The sequence below is a fragment of the Camellia sinensis genome, chromosome 10 (assembly GCF_055761805.1).
Source record: "Camellia sinensis isolate YWXY chromosome 10, ASM5576180v1, whole genome shotgun sequence".
NCBI classification, from domain to species: domain Eukaryota; kingdom Viridiplantae; phylum Streptophyta; class Magnoliopsida; order Ericales; family Theaceae; genus Camellia; species Camellia sinensis.
The window spans coordinates 9178456-9202862 of NC_138970.1; the positions used below are offsets into that span (position 1 = coordinate 9178456).

The 24407-nt window shown below is 33.4% G+C and overlaps 1 protein-coding gene across 1 annotated transcript; it reads left to right on the forward strand.

The window, feature by feature from the left end:
* The first annotated feature begins 3033 nt into the window (after window positions 1–3033).
* Window positions 3034–19085, forward strand: LOC114312074 (serpin-ZX-like). The gene is made up of 6 exons (XM_082889765.1): window positions 3034–3378; window positions 5315–5337; window positions 6038–6718; window positions 9143–9254; window positions 18782–18948; window positions 19082–19085. The coding sequence occupies exons 1-6, from the start codon at window positions 3034–3036 to the stop codon at window positions 19083–19085; spliced, it is 1332 nt and encodes a 443-aa protein (XP_082745891.1).
* The last annotated feature ends 5322 nt before the right edge of the window (window positions 19086–24407 follow it).

The window sequence follows — 24407 nt, forward strand, 5'->3', positions numbered from 1 at the left end:
TATTAAAATTTTAAATTATTTTAATTTTTTAAATATTTAAATTATTTAAATTTTTACGATTTAAAATTTTTGAATATTTATTTTAATTTTTTACTTATTAAATTTTTTAGATTATTTAAATTATTTAAATATTTATGATTTAAATTTTTTGAATATTTATTTTGAAAAAAAATTATTTCCTTTGTAGTATTTTCAATTAAAAAATTGATTAATGTTATTTTTTGTTAATAATAAATTTTTTTAATTGAATTTTAAAAAGAGTTTGGTTATGAGTGTTGATCAAAGTTTTCAATAATGTGAAAGTAATGTGTTTTGTTATGAGTTATAACAATTTGAATTAAGTTTTGAAAACTCTTTTCAAAACTCATAACCAAACAAATTTTCTTACTTCACATGTCAAATCAAACTTTCAAAACTCAATTCTACACTCAATTCAACACTTTATTCAAAAATCATAACCAAACAAATTTTCTACACTCAAATCATAATTCTAAAACACACAAACTCAAAATACAACTCATATTTTCAAATCATAGTTACAAAGCTCTACCAAACGGAGCCTTAAATTTTTTTTCTTAATTTTCTTTTAGTCACTCACTATATGTAATGCATTAGTTTTTGTTGGTTTCGCTAGGTTGTCGCTGATTTGAGTAAAAAAAAATATCATCATAAAATAAAAATATGCCATGAAAGACATACGTAAAATCTTCTCCAATTCAAACTAGTTTTAGGAGAGATAGTAAAACTCTGTCATACAAGTGATATTAAAGTCAAATTATCATGAATTTTAGTTGCAAAAATATCATGTTAAATGCAATAAAAATTTAATTAAAACCCTCTTTAAAACTAATTAATTTAGGAGAGACAATAAAACTCCATTGGTCGCATTAAAGGATAAAGTATAATTTGCCAAAAAAAAAAGAAAAAAAAAGAAATTCATAAGAACTACACTAAATGGGCCAATTTGCTTTCCATTTTGATTATCATGATTTGATTTGAGCATGTTGTATGACAAGTGTCTAGTCTACAAATATTGTGCCACCACATCAATTGAATTGTTATGAGGTATATATAGAGTTTCCATTTTATAATGCACAACTTGACCCAAGCCCATCATGACTCAAATCAAAGCCTTTTCAATGTGCATGAGATGTCAAACTTATCCAAGAATTAGGAACCTAATATATGTAGGCCCAACCTAAGAGCTCAGTTGTTTCAAAATCAATCAAACAAAACCATTACAACATGTATGAACTTTCATTGGTGCAACAAGTATTCATCTAGATGAAATCAATGCTCATATATCCTAAATTGTGTCCTAGTGGTGACCAGTAAAATTAAATAAAGAAAAATGATAAGTCTATTTTTAGACTTAATAATGTATAAGTGATATAATTGATTAATGATTAGAAAAAAAATATGAAAGAGAGTGTCACATTTAATATCTTAATTAATTGTCACATCACTGAATTTGAAAATTATATATAATTTTTTTTTTATCTTCAATAACAATGCTCTTAAATTTAAGAATACTAAGAAGAGACCTCTGGCCCCTCAGCAACCAAGAAAAGGTGTAAGATTAGGTGTTTATGTGCAAAAGTAAGACAAAACACACACTAATACACAAGAGAAAGAGAGATATAGAGATGGAGGATATGCAAACCCTAACCCTAGAACTCAAAGCTCTGGAAAAATGTTCGCTCCCCCAAAGAGGGAGAAAAGGCTTCCTCTTATAGAAGATTCAACTTTGTAAAGCTTCCAAGGCAAGCTAACAAGGTTGAAATCCCCCTCATACACGTGTATGGAGGGGAGCAAGGTGGGTGCCAGCTGTGATAACTGGCACAAAAATATCTACAAAAGCAGATGAACAGTGATCGGCTGGCAAAAAATACAATTTGACCAAAATATATGGTCGGCCGGCCACAAAAAGTGCCGGCCGGCCAAACATAAAGTTATATATAATTAATTGATTTGGTAAACTCTTGTTCCTATCAAAAAGTTAACTCTTTTTTTTTCTTTTGTTACAGGAAAATCCTTCCACTCTCCCGCAGGTCCAGGGCAGCGCCCCTTGCAGAGATCGCCAAGGTGTCCTGTTGCCCGTTCCGAGATAGGAGACTATAACTTGGGAACTTGCTCCGATCTTCCAAGACAAGCTCCGCTTAAGTCAGGACTCAAGCAGCAGGGGAGTATGGGGCCCACACCAAGTGCTGTGGTAGCAACAACTTGAGGCTAACCTCCTAACCAACTGCCCTACGTCCAGGAGATTGGCCCAAAGAGTTTTGAACTTGGGACCTAGGGTCTTAACCCCCAAGCCTTTACCAAGTTGCCAAACATCCTTGGGTTATTAAAAAAAAAGTTAACTCTTTCAAGAAAAAAATATATATTAAAAAAGTTTAAAGAATAAAAAATATCAATCAAATTAGTGCTTAAGCACTAATTTAATTATGGACTTATTTTAAGTCAATAATCTAGCTTAAGAGTACCAAAGGAAGAAGGGTGAATGGGACCAGCAAACAAAAAATCACATTTTAGTTCGAATATTTTTTCTTTAGTCATTTTGTCTTAAATTTGTGTCAATTTTTTTTTTTTTTTTTTTTTAAGTCCAATGTTGAAGCATTCAAAAAAGTAATTTAAAAAAAAAAAATCATTACAGACAACAACAACAACAAAAAAACTGATTTTTTTGGTTTTTTTTTCTTGGGTGAAATTATTTTCTTTCTTTTTAAAAACTTTTTTGATCCGTGTAGTCGAAATAGAACGTAAAATTTGAAAGGTTATAGAAAAAAATTAAATTAAAAACAATACACTAAAATAAAAATTTATTAAAAAAATCAATTCCAGACACAACCTACATAGTGGAGTCCGTCTGGGCGATTATATATAAACACCATTGTCCTAAGTAAAGAACTTAGAAGACACAGATATTGGCTAACTTTGTTTGGAAACCCACAATGGAGTGTCCATCACAGTTACACTAGTAATTTCAGCACACAATTCTGTATACAAATGGCAAACCAAGTTCTACTTAGACAAATGGACAAGGGTTCAAATTTTGTGTTATCTCCTTTGTCTTTCCATTTTATGCTGAGCTTGATCGCCTCAGGATCAACAGGACGTACTTTGAAACAACTTCTTTCGTATTTGGGATCAAAAAGTATTGGCGATCTCAATTTTATGTCTTCACAGTTTATCCCTCTTACATCGATGATGTCCAATGTAAAAGGTGGCAAGAACAAGAACAACCAAATTTTAAGTCCATCTATATCGTTTGCCAATGGTTTGTGGATTGATCGACGTTTCAGTTTGAGTCCTTCTTATGAAAGGATTTTGAAAGCTTCTTATGATGCCAAAGCCAACGAGGTTGACTTTGCAAACAAGGTACTCTATTCTTTTTTTTTTTTTTTTTGTCCTAGCGGAAACTAAATATATTGTTAGGATTTAAAACAAATTGAAACCGAGTAGTAAGTTGTTCATATTTGATTTAATAATTTAACCAGTCTAAAATTTTATTTAAATAACGAGTCGATCTGTAACGAGTTTTTAATAAATCGAATACAAGTCAAGTTTGAGTAACTTAATTTTTCTTAGTGCAAATAAGCTTATAGAGCTAAATACTATTTGTTCAAACTTGTCTTGAAAACTTAATGAGTTGAAAATTATGTAATAATGTTAGGGGTCATGAAAGATTTATCAGGAAAGGTTTCATGAATGAGTTGACATTAACCAACTCATCTTGGTGGAGCCCCCAACATATTATTAAAAAAAAAAATAAACAAAGAAGAGAAGTTAAAAAGACCATAGAGAGCAAGGTTTTAAAAAGCGGCCGCAATCGTTACGTAACGTTGTTACGTAACGGTTGTGGTGATTACCGTCACCTGTTATAGCCGCTTTTGTAGTGTGATTGAGATTCACAGGTGTGTTGGTCATAGTGATTGCCATAGCGGTCGTAACGGTGCCGTAACAGCCGTAACGGCCTGTTACGCACCGTTACGTAACGGTTTCGAATACTTCTTTCGAAAAAACACACCAAAAAAAAAAGAGGCTAAAAATAGGGGAAGAGGGATAGAGAGAAGAGGGAAGATAAAGAATGAAGATGAAGGAGCAAGAGATAGAGAAAGAGAGAAGAGGGAAGATGAAGAACATGTTATTGATTTGTTGAAGGTGTAAGACCTATACTATTCTATTCAACTGCTATCACTCAACCATTTTATTTGTGTGTATCTATCTATAATAATAATAACAATCAGTGTGATCTTTATCTATTTGGCTTGATTAAAATATGTATATAAATATATATTTACACTTTTATTTATTTTCTTACTTTTGTTATTGTTATTTTATATATAATAGTTAGTGATTGATTTTTTGTATAATATAAAGTCATTAATTATTAAAATAAAATGTAAAAAATTCAGTTTATAGTGATTTAAAAATATGAAATATATTGGATCATACTTAAAAATTTATAAAAATTGATCAATATTTATTTTAAAACCCAATAAATATGATCATGGAAAAAAAATATGTGTATTGGTAAATTGTTTTTTAAATTGTGCAAAAAATAAAAAAATTTATGGTTCCGGTTACCGCAACCGTTACGCTACGACCTTTACACCCCGCAACCACAATCGCACCACTGCCACCGTTACGGCAACCGCAATCGCTTTTCAGAACCTTGATAGAGAGAGAAAGTTGAATACCTTCTTCTTAGAACGAATTGGGGAGAGAGAGAAAGATAAGCATCGTCCGAAGAGCGACCTACCTTCTTCGTCTTTGCTGTCATTGACTGGTACTCCTCTCTTTCACTTAAACATATTGCTGAATTTTTTATTACTGAAAATCTTTGTTACATACAGTCTTGCTGAATTTTTTATCTTTGTTACTCTTCTTGAATTTTTTATTACTGAATATTTTGCTTGAATTTTTACAAATTTTCAACAGAAAAGTTAATAAAATAATTTAATTTTCTACTTACTTAAGGTTTTTGTGGCCTTTGTTATGAATAATTTTTTTTTTAATTTGTTATTTACATTGTAGAGGTATGGATAAAGAAATATCGAGTGGATCAAATGAGGACTGTGACGAAATTGATATTGAGACTGAAATAGAAGACACAAAAAATGTAGAAGTTGAAAGTTGAATTTATAAAACTACGAATCAGAAAAGATTGATTCTTATAAATTTATAAAAGTTGAAAAATACTAGACGAATGATTCTCATGGAGCATGACCTCATAATGTTCATAATTGTTATGAGATAACAATATGGTTTAATTTGATTATGAATTTTCTGCTTGAATTTTTTTTTTCTTCAGATGTTCAACATCAACATCTATTGGTACTGGTGGAGATAGGGGATGAAACCATTGAGATTAGATTTAGAAGCAAAAAATGTAATTGTGGTGTTATTGCAGTACTTTGTATGACAGAGTCCGAGACGTCAAACAAATGAAGACCTTATTAGGCATGGTGTAATTCCATAACAATCAAACATAGAGATTTATGGCTACCAACACTCATGAAGTAAAGAACAATCCATTGAGTTTGAATATTGAAGGAATTAAATGTAATATTAATATCGTAAAAATGTTGATTTAGCACACTCTTGTATTTTGTGTAGCAATGCCAATAAAATGAGTATTGGAGAATATGACTAATGCCATTTCATATTTGCGTTTGTATTGTAATAAAATGTCATGTATTTTGAATTGTAATGATCATTGAAGAATATGAAATTCTTTATTTTTGTCATGCTCTTATTGATATTGTTACTAACAACTCTTTATTGACTTTTTATTTATTTTTAATGACAAACATAACCTGTTAATGGGCTTGGTTGAGATCACAAATTAAAGAACAAATGAAATTTATTCATAATAAAGAAAAAAATTCCTAATGGTAATTTACTCATAATGTGAAAAAAATTTCATATTTCATGATGAAAAAAAACCTCAACGTTTCATAATAAACTCTAATAATTGATAATGCTTCAATGTAATAGTTCAATTGTATAATCCAACACAAAAATCATTCTTTAGCTACTCATTCTATGTCATTAATCTTTTGTTGTCCTTCATGGCTGATAAAGTGATTGATGAAGTAAATTCATGGGTTGAAAATGAAACCAAGGGACTCATCAAGGACCTCTTTCGTCCTGGATCTACAAATGGTGACACTGCACTCCTCTTTGCAAATGCCCTCTACTTCAAAGGAAAATGGGATCGAAAATTCGATAAAAAACTAACAAGAAACATGAAATTTCATCTTCTCAATGGAAAGACTGTTCGCGTTCCCTTAATGACAAGAGAAAAATTTAAACACCATCATCTATATGGATCATTCGATGGATACAAAATCCTCAGTATTCCTTACCAAAGTGGTCAATTCTATATGTACTTTTTTCTTCCAGATGATACAAATGGCTTGCCTACACTAGTAAAGAGACTCAATTCCAACCCTGGATTCATGAATCAAGAATTTAAGTTGTGGGAAGAGGAAGTTCTTGAATTATGGATCCCAAGATTCAAATTCTCATTCGAGTTTGAAGCTTCAGAGACAATTAAGGAAATGGGGTTGGAACTACCTTTCATGGATGTTGGTAAATTGACTGAGATGGTGGTAGACGGGGGCGAAGGCGATGAACTTGGTGGTGGTCTTTATCTATCCAAAGTTTTTCATAAGTCATGTATTGAAGTGAATGAGGAAGGCACAGAAGCAGGGCCAGCCTAACTTATTAGGGGCTTAAGGCGAATTTTTTAAATTGGACCCTTTATATATCATTATAAAAAAAAAAAAAAAAAATTTGTTTGGATAAAACAAAAACGATAAAAATTTATTTCTATTACATTACAATTTAACAAAATTTAGATAACAAATATATATATATATATATATAATAGTTAAACTTCAATTAGTTGAATTGAATCTTTATTTTTTAGCTTACCAATGTTATAAGAACTAAAATTAATTGGGCATAAGGATGACAATTTTTGACACAGCTCAAGCAATATATAAAATTAGCAAGTTAAGGTTGACTATTTTTCAACATGAATCTAAGTATGACACGACTCAATAACATGAATTATTAGTTATATATTTGAATATTCACTAAGGGATGCCATGACATTTTTTAATCTTTTATTTAATTCCATCTAACTGAATAAAAAAATATGTAAAATAATAATTAAGGCTAATATCTTTTTTTCATTTAAGATATATATTTTTTTGTTACCTATTTTAGAGTCAATCTAATAAAAAATATACAGTAAGAAGGTAAAATTTTTTTAATTAGAAAAATGCAATTGAATTAAAATCAAACATTCTATGAATAATTTCATTTAGTTGAAATAAATTTTATAAAATTCAACTTATGAGAAAAAATTTAATCTCTCGATACACTTGCTAAGTTATTTTTAACTATAAGTAAAAATTTTCACATTAAATATCAATCGAACACGAATCAAACTAACACCACACGACAATATAAAAATAAATAAATTGAGCTAATATTGAAATGATTATGAAACACTACAACAAAATGCGTCTTTGGCGACCAAAATTGGCGACCAAAAAAAACTTAGTCGCCAAAAGTTGTAGAAATGGCGACTAAAAATTTTTTTAGTTGGCAAAAGTAAAATATTTAGTTACTAATTTTTTTAGTCGGGGTACATTGTTTATTGGCGACTAAAAAAAAATTTAGTTGCCAAAAATGCCAGAAATTGGCGACAAAAAAAATTTTTAGTCGCCGTAGGTAGAGATTTGGCTACTAAAACGCTTTAGTCGCCGATTGGAAAATAAAAAATTATTTTTTACCTTTGAAAAGTTGATTTTCAGCGACGAAAAATAATTTTAGTCGCCGTAGGTAGAGATTTGGCTACTAAAAAGCTTTAGTTGCCAAATGTAAAATAAAAAATTATTTTTTATCTTTGGCGACCAAAAGTTTGGTTCCCAAAAACATATTTTTAGCGACAAAAAGAAATTTTAGTCGCCAAAAAACTAAAATATTTGGAGGGAAACATTTTAAATTTTGGAGGGATTTATAAAATTAATTGTCGACTAAAATATTTAGTTTCCAAATACTACTTTTCGCGACTAAACAAATATTTGGTCGCTGGTTGGTAAGGTTTTGGCTACTAAAAAACATTTAGTCGCCGTTTGTTATTTTCTTTTATTTATTTTCTCCTTTTCCTTATATTTGCCCTAGCCCTTTACAGATGTTCTCTCTCTCTCTCTCTTTCTCGCGGTCTGAATCTCTCAATCTCGTTTTTTTTTCTCCCTCATGTTCTTCTCAATCCCAATCTGGTGATTCCGGCGGACTTTGCAAATGGAGTCTCACGGCGCCGGACTACGGCATGTTCTGGTGCTCGCCTTTTGCGTCGCCGGCATTTGGTCTGCTTGTATTTACCAAGGGGTCCTTCAAGAGACCGTGTAAGTCCTCTCTCTCTCTCTCTCTCTCTCTCTCTCTCTCAGCTCTAATTTGATCTCTGGTCTCGCAGATCAAAGTGTAGTTTTCGAATTGTTCTAATTTCGATTCCCTAGATATCAATTTCAATTGAGGGGCCATTGCTTGCTCTGCAATGGTGAAAGTTTAGGTTGTCAAGTGTGAGGACATGGGCTGAATTTCAGTTTGGTTGCTTTGTATCTCAGATTTTAGGCGACTAAGAATTTAGTAGCTAAAAAAAAATAAAATAAAAAAAATAAAAAGATAAAAAAACTCGTTGGCGACTAAAACTTTGGTCGCCATAGATACTTCAAGTTTTGGCGACCAAAGTTTTAGTAGCAGAAAATAAGATTTTTGGCGACTAAAAAATTAGTAGCTATTTATAGGACTTTTGGCGACTAAAAAATATTTAGTCGCCAATACCTTCCCCGACAAGCTTCCCGCGACCAATCCAGCGACCAAAATATTTAGTTGGGCAAAATATTTGAAGACTAAAAATTGTACTTTTGGCGACTAAAAATTTAGTCGCCAAAGGTGCATTTTGTTGTAGTGAAATAACACGACATGATACACTCCCCTAATTGGGAGCCCTAAATTTTGTTCAAAATTGGGGGCCTGAGGCGACCACCTTGGTCGCCTCACCCCAGGGCCGGCCCTGCACAGAAGCTGCAGCTAGTACTGCAGACATAATCTGGTTTTTCAGTAAAAGGATTCCAACTCCAAGGTTTGTAGCAGATCACCCTTTCATGTTCATGATAAGGGAGGAGACTTTTGGAACTGTGTTGTTCACTGGTGCAGTGCTCAATCCACTCTTGGTTGCTTGATCTCTTCTCAAGCTAGGTTATATTATTATAACTTATATTATACAAAGATTTTGCATTAAAATTACTACACTGCTGTGTTGATAATTTCATTTGGGACTCCCTTGGGTACAACTTATGTGCTTGGTAAAGCTGAGACTAGCTATGATTGGGGGGCACAGTCACATTAGTCGTTAAAAAATATCCATGTGGGACCTTTTCTTGTGTCTAATTTGTTTACGATTTACTAGCTTGTTGTACTCGTATCCTGTCCTTGTCTTGTGATAGGCTTTATGCCACTTTATATAATGCACAATTTGACGCAAGCCCATGACTAAAGCCTTTTCAATGTACATGTCCATGAGGTGAGCTTATCCAAGAATTAGGGACCAATCTAAGAGCTCAATTGTTTTAAAATATATCTAACAAAACCACTACCACATGTACGAAGTTTCACTGAATTAGGTATTTAACCTAATGGTTATATAACATTTTTTGTGGTGTGAGATTTCAAATTTTACTCCTATGAAGAGGAGTTTGATACGTTTTATGGGATGGTCTTTATTTCTCCCTCATTATGGGAGTTGTTAGTTTGACTTGGTGGGCTTAGTAATTGGTTCTTAAGTGACTTTCTAATTATTGTGTTTAGTAGTCTGTTTCATATTGTATTAATTTTCATATTTATAATCACTTTCTTATCGATTGACAAAAAAAAAAAAAAAAATTATGAACTTTCATTGGTGCAACAAACTTTGTATGCATAGTTCATTTAGATGAAATCAATGCGCATATCCTAATTTTGTATCTTAATGACCAATAAAATTAAATTAATAAACTCCTTTTTAAATTTTTTTTTTTTATATTCTTAATGCCCTTTGAGCTTAAAAGCCAAAGTTGATTTGGCAAACTCTAGTTCCAGTCAAAAAATTAACTTTTTTTAAGTAAAAAAATCATTACAAAAATTAAAATTATGTTAAATAAATTTTTTTTAAGTACTAGTTTATTTGTGATCACTAAATACAAAAATTCGGAATATATAGTCAAGTAGAATATAATTTTTTTAATCTTTTAATTCTTTTAAAATAATTCACTAAATATGATAAAAGAGTTCTTAAAAGCCAACGCTAGACACCCTTATATAGGGGTAGCCATCGGCTCAATGGCCCACTTACTGCAGCCCAACCTAATATTTTTAAGGTTTGAGAAAATTATCTTACCCATATAGGGCCGGGTTGGGTTGAAATTTTGTGCCCATTTAATATTTGGGCTGAGCTTGGGATAAAGAGTTCTAGCCGAGCTCAGCCTAACTCACCCAATTTTAATATATTAATTATAATTTTATATTATTTCAATTATAAAACAATAATATAAAAAATATAGAAGAAAAAAAAAGTATATGTACTTCTTTCTAGAATTTAAATTAAAATATTTATTAAAAATCATATTTATTTTATCATTGAATTTTGTTAGTGTTTCAAATTCAAATAATAAATAAAAGGATCCAAATAATTTAATATTATTCAAGACAAAAATAACAAATAAAAAAATTTATAACTTATAATAAATGGGTTAAGTTGGCAGATTTAAGATTTAAAATTTTTTAAGACTAGAGTTGGGATAATTAGATTAAACCCAATATTGATCCGGACCGACTTAAACTGACACATATTTTTACTATATAGTAAGCTCATCCCAGCCAAAGGTTGTCCAACCCTACCCTCTTCTAGTGGAGTCGATCTACACAACTGTATATATACTAGTGGAAGGCTAAGATTGTTGCAACTTTGTTTGGAAAACTATAATGGAGTCTTGTGGTGGCCGAATAAATGAAACTGAGTCCTGGGCTGACATAGTACGAGTTAGCGGAACACGCCGAATCCATGGTCACAGAAAAGTCGGCCATATCAGGTCCAGTAGAGGGCCAAAGCCGAGTAAAACCAGGCTTAAAGGGCTATCGGAGCCGATTATCCCATCGGCTATATAGAGGGTCCATGAATAAGGTCAAAGCCCAAAAGGAAGCAGTGGGCCCTTGGAGGGTCGCTAGGGAAACAATATAAAAGAAAGGAGAGGAGGACAGAGAAGGGGATTTTGCTCTTGGACAATAGAGTATTCCTAAACCCATTACACCACAAGTCTCAATCACAAATACACACCAGCCAATTCTATATTCAAATGGCAAACAAAGTTCTACTCAAAGAAATCAAAAAGGGTTCAAATTTTGTGTTGTCTCCTTTATCTCCATTTTATGCTAAGCTTGATTGCCGCGTGATCAAAAGGACGTACTTTGAAACAACTTCTTTCTTATTTGGGATCGAAAAGTATTGATGATCTGAATATTCTATTTTCACATGTTTTCACTACGACTCCCAATGAAGAAAGCAAGAAAAAGAAAAACCAAAGTCCTTGTTTATCATGTGCAAACAGTGTGCGGATTGATCGATGTTTTAGTTTGAATCCTTCTTATGAAAAGATTTCGAAAGCTTCTTATAAAGCCAAAGCTAAATAGATTTTAAACACAAGGTACTTTTTTTTTTTTCTTTTTTCTTTTTATCTTAGAGAAGAAACTAAATATATTGTTAGGGTTGAAAACGAACCGAGTAATAGGTTGTTCAGTCCCAATAATATATTTAGTTTCTTCGAAAGAGGTTGATTTTCAAAACAAGGTATTTTTTTTTTTAATTTTTATTTGTCTTATAGAAGAAACTAAATCTATAGTTAGAGCTCAAAGCGAGCCAATTAGTAGTTTGTTTAGGTTTAGTTTAACAACTTAATGAGTTTAAAATTATATTTAAATATTTTTTTTTCCACATAACGAGTCAATCTTGAATGGCTTTTTAATAATTTGAGTCGTATATAAATTTATCGAATTGAGTAATAGGTTGTTAATTTTGAATTGAAAACTTAATGAAGAATTTAAAATTATGTTCATACCTGGTTTGAGTCAATCTTGAATAAGTTTTGGGTAAAGGAAAATGAGTGAGAACACTAATTAGTGCTATCACTAATGATGTGGCAGTGGGTCCCACCCACTGCCACAGTATGTGCTGTGTCTTGTTTTTTTTTTTTCACCTCACTAGTGGTGGATTTAGAGCACAATATTTAGAGCTCTAAATCATTACTGTTGGGTAAATTATGCAAATGGTCCCGGTAGTTTACACGATGTGTTAATTTGGTTATTGTTGTTTCAATTTTCTCGATTTTGTCGCTTAATTTAATGAATTGTATCCTTTTAGTTCAATAAATAATGGTTGTTAAGTTTGGTGGATGGAAAGTCTACAGAATCTGTCAATTTGATTTATGTAGTTTACACAATGTGTCCATTTGGTCACTATTGTTTTAATTTGCTCGATTTTGATAAGGACCAAATTGACACATAGTTTGACTTTCCGTCTTCTAAATTTAACCACCGTTATTTATTGAACTAAAATGACACAATCTATTAAATTAAGAGGCAAAATTGAGCAAATTGAAACAATAGAAACCAAATTGACATATCAAATAAACTATAAGAACTATTTGTATAATTCACCCTAGTGAGCCAAATATGAGTGGGGCTTAAATAATTTAGTTCATTTAATAGTCCTATATATTGTGCATTAATGAAGAAATTAATTGAAGTAGTAGACGAATATGGAAAATGGTATGGATCCCAAATGATTTATCAAAATTTCTACTAAATCTCTTACATGGGTGTGAGACCCATACAAACTCACAAGTGTGTGAGTCCCATAGCCATGTGAGAGATTTGGTAGAAATTTTGATAAATCATTTGGGTTCCCTAGTATAACCCGACAAAAAATCCTAAATATATTGAAAAGAAAAACTTTAAATTTAAAAAAAAAAAAACTTTGGAAGGTAAATTAACTATATTGATCAAAAGTCCTCTTGCCCTAAAGGGTACATGATTATGTATAATATAAGAAACCCTAATCCTACAAGGAAACAATAAATAACATAGTGTTAGTAAAAATTTGGTTTGGATCAAATTGATAGGGAAAAGTCAACAGAGAAATCAATTTTCACAAACAAATAAACTGATTAAGTAATGTGGTTGGTGTCATATGCCTTAATAGATTTAAAGACTTCTTTAAAAGTTGTAATGTGAAGAAATAAATACAACATATTAAAATTGGTAATAAAAATGAAACTTGTTACTCAATTAAGGTAATCTACTCCTATGTTAAGATATACTACTTCTAGATAAAGAACTCTCATGAGTTTAATGTTTTGTTGATGCCACGCTTATTCCTCCTTCAGCCTATTTATAAGCTTAACATTGCCACAAACTGCTCCACCATGATAGCATGTTGCTGCCACATAACCATGTTGCCCCACTTTCTTGGTAAGTTGGTACCATAATCTTGCACCAAACGAATAATAATAATATATGTGGTCATAATTTTATGTTAAAAATAATTTATGGTTGATAGATCAAAATTGATTAGTCACAACTAATGGAATTAAATTTGGCCATAGTCGACAAGTCACAATCAATTAAACGAGACTTGATTATAATCAACAAGCCATAATCGATAGAAAATTATTTTTTGGTGTCAACAATACCCCCCTCATTGAAGGTAAAAATAAAATTTTCCTTAAATGATATAAAGGACAAAATCTGGACCAATCCATAATTACTAAAATTCATATACTATTTTGGTCATAATCGACATGCCACAATCGATAGAAACTAATTTATAATGCAAACAATACCCTTCAACTATTTAAGAATGAGATCACTTGAATTGTTAAAGAGTTATATTAAAATAAGTGTGCTAATCACTCATCTTAGTCTAAAATGCAATATTAGTGAAAATTGCTTTTACAGTTAAATAGCATCTTTGAAGCCATTGACTCTTCGACTAATCTTTAGCATCCTCTCATTTCTAGACTTTTGAACACGTGTACCTTTAAACCAACGAATAGAACACAACCTTTCTTTTTCGTTTCAACCGTGCTAGGGAGCTCGAAAACGATCTCCCTCGAATCCCCCTAATTTCTCCTTCTTCTTCTTTTTTTTATATTTTTATTTTTATTTTTTAGCAGAAAGAAGAAGAAGACGGAGGGGGAGGGGAAGGGAGAGGGGGAGGAGGAGGAGGAGGGGGGGAGGGGGAGGAAGGAGGGAACTGGAGGGGGCCTTTCAGAAGCAGAGAAGGAGAAGAGGAGGAGGAAGGAGGGAGGAGGAGGAGGAGGAAGGAGGCGACTACGACGGCGGGGCTGGGCTGCGACGACGACCGGCGGCTGGGCATCGGCGATCGATGATCGTCTTCTCTCTCTCTCTCTCTTTCTCTCTTCCCCTCTGCCTCTGCTTCTCTCACTCTCCCTCTCCCCTGTTTCAGATCGAAAATGGAGAAAAAAAAAAAAAAAAATCCCCAAAACGACGTCGTTTTGGGGATTAGGGGGATTAGGGGGGGCCAAATTCGAGCTCTCAAACATTATTCTTTTCGTTTTTCCTTTTTTATTTCAAATTTAGCATGACAATCGACAGAATGCATATGGTGAGGCCAATTTTTGGCCAATTTTCTTTCGCTCAAACCAATGAATAATTCAAAAGAGAACACAATTAATTATTTTTCCAAAGCCACTTATTGTCTTGGCATGATATTTGATAGGATGCAAACAAAGAGAGCCAATTTTTAGCTAATTTTCTTTCACTCAAAAATATGTGTAAAACAATCGATATACTATCTAAATTTTGTTTTTTTGATTGCCACTCCATCAAATTTATATTTTGGTGTGACCCACAAATCCGAAATAAATTTTGAATAACAAAAACCATAGTATAAATTGGTTTTAAAAACTCGTATATTTTATTATTTTGAATGATAACAAAAATGTTGAATTCCCAAATAATTTTTATCATCTTTTGTCAAAAGGGGTTGTTGTTCATCATTTTTTTGTCTTTTTTTTTTTCTGATAATTTTCAGCCATATTTGGCTTAAAATTATGCCCCCAACGCTCATAATTTTTAGCCATCTTTGACTTAAAATTATGCCCCCCAAGTAAATCTTCACAATCATTTTGTGATGGATTTTTAACATCTTTCGGGAGAATGTGTTGTTTTTTTAATTTTAGCCATTGACGGCTTATGAAAACTCTCCAAAATCATGTTATCTTCATGACTTAGTGTGTTGATCCCTTGAGCCATATTAGTTTCATACCTTGGCTCTTTATGAATAACAGTTTGCATTTTATGAGCCAACTTAAAATTAAATATGTCATTCAGTTCTTCAAACAATTCTTGCTTTTCATGTGGAAACATGATTTCCAATAATTGCTCTATTTGAATAAGACGGGCATTTTTGATTTTTATGAATGAGCCACTAGTTTGGCCCAAGTCTGAATCTTCATATATATCTGTTTGCTCCTTCTTTGCTATCACTACAAATTAGACAAGCCCCATGGGGCGTGCTAAAATATGTTAGTAAAAATCTAGTTTGGATCAAATTGACAGGGAAAAGTCAACAGAGAAACCAATTTTCGCAGATAAACTAACTGATCAAGCAATGTGGTTAGTGTCCTGTGCCTTGACAGATTCAAGAATTTCTTTGGAGATTGTAATGTGAAGAAATAAGTACAAACATACCAAAGTTGGTAATAAAATTAAAACTTGCTACTCAATTGTATTAATCAAATAACAAGCACAATCTTTGTTACACAATCAACAAGAGTAAGAAAGGTTACAAGAACCGAAACTAACCGCTAAAAGCTACTCCTAAATTAAGGTAATCTATTCCTAAATTAAGATAAAATGCTTTTGAAAAAAGAACTCTCATGAATTTGATATGCCACGCTTATTCATCCTTCAGCCTATTTATAGGCTTAACATTGCTACAAACTGCTGCTAAATCACGTTGCCACAAACTGCTCCACCATGATAGCACTTTCCTGCCACATAACCATGTTGCCCCACTTGGTAAGTTGGTACCATGGTCTTACACCAAACGAATAATAATAATAATAATAATAATAATAATAATAATAATAATATATGTGTTCGTAACTTTATACTAAAAATAATTTATGGTAGATAGATCAAAATTGACTAGTCACAACCAATAGAATTAAATTTGGCCATAGTCGACAAGTCTCAATCAATTAAATAAGACTTGGTCATAATTAATAAGCCATAATTGATAATAAAAAAAAATATTTTTTTACATAGCAAATTATCAAATTTGGCAATATTTGAGTTGAATAATGCTTAATGTCCCAAATATTCTACACACACTTTATTCTTAGTGTCTACAAATATTTAGGATCCTTAGTATTGTTGATTTGAGTTATGCCTAAATTTAGATACTAGAGAATATTAGAAATATGCCAAAACGACATCTCTAAAAACAGACATTTCAAAATAAAAATATTATTAAAATGAGTCAAACACCAGTTGAGTTCTAGCAGCTTCATTTATTTAACAACTCTATATATCGTGCATAATAAAGAAATAAATTGATGTAGGAGACTAAAAATTTCTGAATATATGGAAAAAAAAAATACTAAATATATTGTTCAAAAGTCCTCGTCCTAAAGGGTGTATGATTATGTATAATATACTAATCCCAATCTCAAAAGGAAACACTAATTAGGCAAGAAAATAAATAAAATAGAAAATTGAAAAAAATGGCAATATGTGAGTTTAATGGTGCTTAGTGTATAATATTTAATATCCATAGCATTGGTGATTTGAGTTATTTCTAAATTTAGATATTAGAAAATATTAGAAACATATCATAACAATATTGCTAAAAAGGGACATCCAAATAAAATTATTGCTAAATGATAGAATCATTGATTCGAGAGCCTAAATAAAGAAATCGGGTCAAAATTTACTGTTCATCATCACCATTTTAATACTAAGAACACTAACTAGTGTATCGATACCAACTAAGTTGTGGTTTGGCAATTGACTTTTTTAGTTAATTTTTTGACTATTTTAGTTTGAGATTAAAATTTTGTTTGGTTTGGCTTTTTTTGTGAGAGAAAAAAAAAATAATTCTAATTTAGATGTGACATTTTGTCTTATTAACTTATTTTCTATTTTATCTTTTGTGTTTTTTCTAGTCAAAAAGCTCTAACGAAACAAAGCCTAAGTAGAATGTTAAGTGAAACCTATGTTAAGTGGTACACTAGCTAGTATTATTAACATTCACTGCAAGAAAAGTGGGTATAAAACACGGAATTTTTTGCGACGGCATGTATACCGTCGCAAAAAGTGGTCTTTTGCGACGACATGTGAAGCCATCTCAAATAATGTTTTCTGCGACGACAGTTTTCCCGTCGCTAATAAGCACACAACAAAAAGTCACTTAAATACGGAAGTATTAGCGACGACACTGTTTACCATCGCAAAAACTTTTTTTTTGAGATGGGTGAAATTTACCATCGCAAATAGTGGACATTTGTGATGGGATATCTTTGTCGCAAAAAAAACCCTTATTAAAACGGCGTCATTTTATAAATGGATTTGATCATTTGTGACGGTTTTTCCATGTCGTCGCAAATAGTACTGAAAAATTTCATCTCCCTTCTTCAGCCGAAATGGCACTCGATCAAATTCCCTAAAATCCCCAAAATCCCTAACACCATTCTCCCTCAAAACCCCCCAAATTTTTAAATCGAGTTCATGTATCACAATCACAGAGACGAGTTCAACGACGATCTCTCTCCGTCTCTCGACGAGCGACGACGGTGACGGCTGGCGGTGTTCGAGTTCACCGATGATCACAGTGACGAAGGCGAGTGTTCACCGACGATCTTTCTCTCGACGAGTGATGACGGCTAGCGGTGGTGCGGTGATGGCGTATTACGATCTCTCTCTCTCTCGCGCGAGCTCAGTCAGTATGCTCTCTCTCTCTCTCTCTCTCTCTTCCTCGCTCGCGCGCGCGAGCTTGGTCAGGTAGATGATGGATCTGTGTTTTGTTGAATTCAATCTCTAGTTAAGATCGGAGCATTATATGAATTTTGAGCAATTTCAAAATTCCTTCTATAGCTTTTAACTACTTTTCTGGACTTCTGTGGGTGATCTTCACAGTAAGAATTAATATTAGCATTTCATGCAATGCATTTTTTTTATTTATTTCTAATTAAACTTCATTTTTTTTAATCTTTTTAATTTATAAATATGTAGAAACTGTTTCCAATAAATGACTTAAAATTATCAGTATCGTAGGGAAAACAGATGAGAAATATTTTTTTTCCCCCTAAATTATGTAATGCATTGTAAAGCGAAGTTCATCTTATATTTTTGAACTATAGAATATGTATATGTTTCGTCACCATCAGGTTTGGACATCTATTCCGTTGATATTTGTTGTCTTGATTTGCCAATGAATTCAATTCGTTAGTATTTTCCATTTTTCAGTAAACATGGAAGTCAAGTAGTCAAAAATTTTTCAAGAAATTGATAACTCTTGTCTTTAACTGATTAGCACAGATTAAAACAAAAAAAATGTAAATAAAAAATAAAGATCAATTTGGGATATTTATATTCACTTATTTCAAATTGTTCTGGACTTGACTGCTGTGGTTTGATATGTAAGGCTGCAGAGGGACTCACAGTTGAGGGAATATTGGAGAACTGGTCAAAGATAAAACCTGTTATTCTGGAAGCATGGGCTGAGAATAGGGATGCTTTAATAGAACTTATTGGAAGGGTGAGGGATGAATGGATGGACAACGACTTAGCTACTTGGATTGGTGCAAATAGGTAACTTTCCTTAATTATTTGCATTGACATTGAGATGCTATCAAAATTTACAATAGTTCTAAGAAATCCGTTTGAAACTTTTTTTTCTTGAATGTTAATTTCTGAAACTCTTGCAAATGAATGATTTTTGTAGATAAAATGAAAGGGATAATAGAACTAGCAAGTCTTGGACCGAAGAGTCCTAAGTACCATAGGATTTGGCGATTTATTGCTTTCCCTTCTAACATGCTAAATATGAATCATAAGAGACAAACAATTCTTCAAGGGATATTCTATAAGGCCAAGCTTTATCTAGAAATATTCTTAACCCAGTTTCAACAAAGATTGGTGCCACATATAATGGCTAATAATTTAGATTTAAACAATTTAGCTGGGAGCTAATGCATCAATATATTCCTTAATATAGATTTTTGTACCAGAATTGAAGTAAACATGTGATTTGGCTTTTAGCAGTAATTATTTCGGGCTAAAGAGACCAAAATGATAATGATAGTTTGTGAATCTGCAAAATTGTCTCGTCTTTTTACTTTATGCTATATACCAAACCTGAAATATGTGTGTCACACATGGTAGTGAAGAAAGAAATGATGTGCACATTGCATGCTTGTTGCTATGAAGTAACAAACAGCTGAATTAGCATACTTGAAAATTCATCTTTGAGTCAAGCAAGAGTGTTGAATGGAGAAGTATATTATCATGTGCAATAGCATATTAGCTCAAAATAAGTGAGGACTTCAAAGATTCTGACAGACTAATGTACCCTTAACTTATTACTGTGACCTGTCCAACATTGGTTAGTTTCAAATTGATGAACATATTGTAAACCAACTACGAACTATTTGAGAATAGCATTTGGCCCAATAGCTCAGGTCCTTGGTTGTTTCCTCACTAATTGGGATTCGAAGCCCACCAATCCCCTCTTCCCTTAGGATAATTAATATGTGATACTATGTCTTGTAATTATATTTTGACCTTTACATCTCATTATGACCCTTACATTTGTTGTAATTATATTTTTTTTCTAGGGCATATTTGTTTTACATGTGAGCTATATATCTCCCAGTAAGTTTGCCTGAAGCAAATTAATAGTGGGAAACACATATGCATGTGGAAAATGACTAGCATTTAAATATATTTATATATATTGTTGAGAAGATTACAAAAGAAGTGAAGTGTGCATTTGAGGGAAGTACAGATAATGGATAAGAGTTGGATTGATTTTCCAAATAGGATGTCGAGGGAATATATTAATGGGATTGATCAATTCCTTGTGTTTGCCTACACCAATAGGGTTGAAGGTTCGATGATTAGTTGTCCGTGTAGAAAATGTGAGAATCGATACCATCTTGTATGAGAGGGTGTATGGGAGCATCTGATTTTGAATGGTTTTTTAAAAAAGTACAAACATTGGATTAATCATGGAGAATCTTACGTATCTCTGCATGGTAATCGAGAGAATGAAACATTGGCTAATTTAGACATTGGGGACGATATGGTTAGAATGATACAAGGGGCTATGGGAAATCCACATGCCGGTACAAATGTTGAGGGTAATGAACCACAGGGGCCTGATCCCCATGCATCTGAACCCCAGCTCGGTCCAAATGCAGAGACTGTAAAGTATTTCAAACTTCTTCAAGATGCACAAAGTGAATTGTATCCGGGTTGTCAGAAGTTCACATCTTTGTCATTCATTGTTTAACTTTTACATCTGAATGTGCTTAATCAGAGGATAGACAAGTCTGTTGACATGTTGCTTGAGTTATTGAATGAGGCGTTCCCATTGGGTGTGAAACTCCCGGACTCATATTATAAAGTTCAAAAGGTCACAATAGATTTGGGCTTCACGTATGAGACGTGGGATGCATGTCCCAACAGTTGCATGTTGTTTCAAAATGAGGACGCCAATCTTGATAAATGTGTCATACGCAACAGTTCAAGATAGAAATCAAATGGTGATGGTGGTTCAAATGGTCCTAACAACGGTGGCAAACGAATAGTTGCAAAACAAATGAGGTATTTTCCTTTAAAGCCAAGGCTGTAGAGGTTGTTTATGTCATCCAGGACAGCTAAGTTAATGAGATGGCATGTAGAGAAACGAACTGATGACGGTGTCTTTAGGCATCCTATAGACTCCCTTGCATAGAAAGATTTTGACCGTCGGAATATTGACTTTAGTAATGATTGCCGGAAGTGTAAGGCTTGGCTTAGCATCTGATGGTTTAGCATCTGATGGTTTTAACCTATTCAGGACGATGAACATAGTTCATAGCACTTGGCCTGCTATACTCATTCCATACAACTTGCCGCCATGGATGTGCATGAAGCAACCATTTCTAATTTTATCTGTGCTTATCGACGGCTCGAAAGGACCCGGTGACAAGATTGATGAGTATATGCAACCGTTGATTGAGGAGTTGAAAGAACTATGGAATGGCGGTGTCTCCACATTTGATGCATCAACAAATCAAATGTTTCAAATACATGCAGCTTTACTATGGACAATTAGTGATTTTCCTGCATATGCAAACTTGTCAGGATGGAGCACTAAAGGTGAATATGCATGTCCTTGTTGCAATAGGGAAATTACATCGTGTTGGTGGAAGCATAGTAGGAAACAATAATACTTGGGTTATCGCAGATTTTTACCTAGTGGCCATAAATTCCAAAAGGATAAAGTATCGTTTGATGGTAGTCGGGAAGTCAGATTCAAACCAAAATTGTTGTCTGGAACTAAGATGCTGCTACAATTAGAATCTGAGGGTATTTTAACCCAATACAGGAGGGATGACCTTAAGGAGAGGCATAGGAGACAAGTAGAGAAGGAGAAAGCTAGACATCGCACCCATAACTGGAAGAAAAAGAGTATCTTTTATGAACTGCCATATTGGGAGCACAATCTAATAAGACACAACCTCGATGTGATGCATATAGAGAAGAATGTTTGTGACAATGTGTTGTGGACAATATTAGGGGTTGCAGGAAAATCGAAGGATGGTGTTAATGCTCAGTGTGATTTACAAGAAATGAATATTAGAAAGCCCCTACATTTGCAGTTAAGAGGGTCAAATAAAGCTTATTTACCACCGGCACAATTCACGATGACCAAGGATGAGAAAGATTTGTTCTTCAAAGTATTGAAGGAAGTTAGAGTTCCCGACGGGTATTCATCCAATATATCGCGTCGCGTGCGCTTACATCATAGAAGTATTGGGGGTCTTAAAAGCCACGATAGTCATATTTTGATGCAACAACTACTTCCATTGGCTATTCGAAGATCGTTACCGAAGAATGTAATTGAACCTTTGATTGAATTGAGCAATTTCTTAGACAATTGTGTTCCAAAGTGAATCGTGCGATGGATTTGCAATTATTCAAGATCGTATCGCCATAACACTTTGTCATCTAGAGAAAATATTTCCTCCTACTTTTTTTGATATAATGGAGCACTTGCCTGTACATCTAGCTGACGAAGCATTATTGGGTGGAGCGATTCAGTTTCGATGGATGTATCCAATTGAGAGGTATCTTCTTACTTTGAAGCAATATGTGCGTAATAAAGCTCATCCAAAAGGTTCAATTGCTAAAGGATATCTTATGGAAGAATGCATGAATTTTTGTGCACAATATCTCAATGATGTGGAAACCAAATCTAATCGACCCATGAGGAACTACAGTGGTGATGATAATCTGGGTCGTGCTGTTGGTGAAAGCACAAGCTTTTATCTTGATAATATTTCTTGGGTACAAATTCATCGGTATGTCTTATTCAATACAAGCGCGGTTCAACCATTCATAAAGTAAGTTTCACTAACTCAATATTTTATTATGTTTCATTGAATTTTGAACCATTTTTTTTGGGATAAAATTTCAATCTACACAGCAAACACCTTGAAGAACTTAAGGTTAAAATGCCTCGTGTTGACGATCATCAGTTTCGGCGTGAACATTTTGAAACTTTTCACATTTGGTTCAAGGAACATGTATGTATTTAAATCTATAGATTCTATTTACCTAAGTTGAACTACATTTTAAATTTTACAATTTTTTTTTTTTTAAATAGGTTCAAACTTTGCGAAGGACTAGTGATGTCACATTTTCTGAAGAGATTATTGTATTGGCAAATGGTCCTCATAACCTGGCAAGGAGGTTCAACGGGTATATAATGAATGGGTTTCGGTATTGAGTAAAGGCCATGGATGACCGTCGAGCCACACAAAATTGTGGTGTAGCTTTGAAGGCAGATACCATAAGTTACGCTAGTCAGAAAGACAAGAATCCTCGTGTGGGGTCTGTGTACTATTATGGACAATTGACAGATATTGTTGAGATTCGATATTCCAATGAGAAGAAGAATGTGTTGTTTAAGTGTGATTGGATTGACAACATTCACGGGAAGATACAAGATGTCTTCAATTTCACGTTGGTCAACTTCAATCATTTGTCGTACCGAGATGATCGAATTACCAATGAACCTTTCATCCTGGCATCCCAAGTAGAGCAAGTTTGGTATGTCACAGACCCGTTAGAACCAGACTGGCAAGTAGTGGTGAAGATGTCTCAAAGAGGTTTATTTGATATGAATTCGACTGATCCAGAAATCGAGCCATATATGAGCCAACAATTAGAAGAAAACATAATGCTCCGTGATGAAAAAGTTGGTTGGGTGAAGGAGAAACACTTGATGTGGAAATAGATTGATATTTAATAAACATCAGTAATTGAATTCAGGCCAAGGTTGTAGTTAATGTTCAGTTTCTTAATTTACTTTGTCTTTGTAATTGTATTAGTTCAATTAATGTCATATTATAGTTGATTCAAAACCATTCTCTACGTTTCTAATGTCAATTAATGTCACGACACTTGTAGATTATTATGGCAAGGAAGAGGAAGCCTGATCATCCCCTACGCATGATGTCCGATGTGGTACGTAAGAGGACATCAGCGGCACCGCCATCAGAGGAGGCATCACATCGACCACCATCAGAGGGGTTATTAGTGCCACCATTATCTGACCAGCCATCGTAGCGACCACTATTAGTGGCACCACCATTAGAGGAGGCATCATAGCAAGCGCCATTAGTGCCACCGCATCGACCACCATCAGTGGCACCACAGCAGCTATCATTTACTCAGCCTCCACGCCTACCATTGGTGCGTCCACCATCAGTGGCACCACCATTAGAGGAGGCATCACAGCGAGCACCATCAGAGGGGCCATTAGTGTCACCGCATCGACCACCATCATTGGCACCACAGCAGCTATCATCTACTCAGCCTCCACGCCTACCATCGGTGCGTCCACCATCAGTGGCACCGTAGCAGCTATCATCCCGACTAGAGTCATCGGCTTATGTGCCATCCACAGGTATATAAATTTGCTTTGATTTGTATGAAAATTATTTAAATATATATTTATTTGTTCTCATTACATATAACTTGTTTATTCTCATTGTATT

Coding starts and splice junctions, on each gene's coding strand:
- LOC114312074 (XM_082889765.1), top strand. CDS start 3,034: ATGGACAAGGGTTCAAATTTTGTGTTATCTCCTTTGTCTTTCCATTTT. Junction 3,379..5,314: donor AGGTTGACTTTGCAAACAAG/GTACTCTATTCT, acceptor TTTTTTCTTCAG/ATGTTCAACATCAACATCTA. Junction 6,719..9,142: donor GAGGAAGGCACAGAAGCAGG/GCCAGCCTAACT, acceptor CTGGTTTTTCAG/TAAAAGGATTCCAACTCCAA.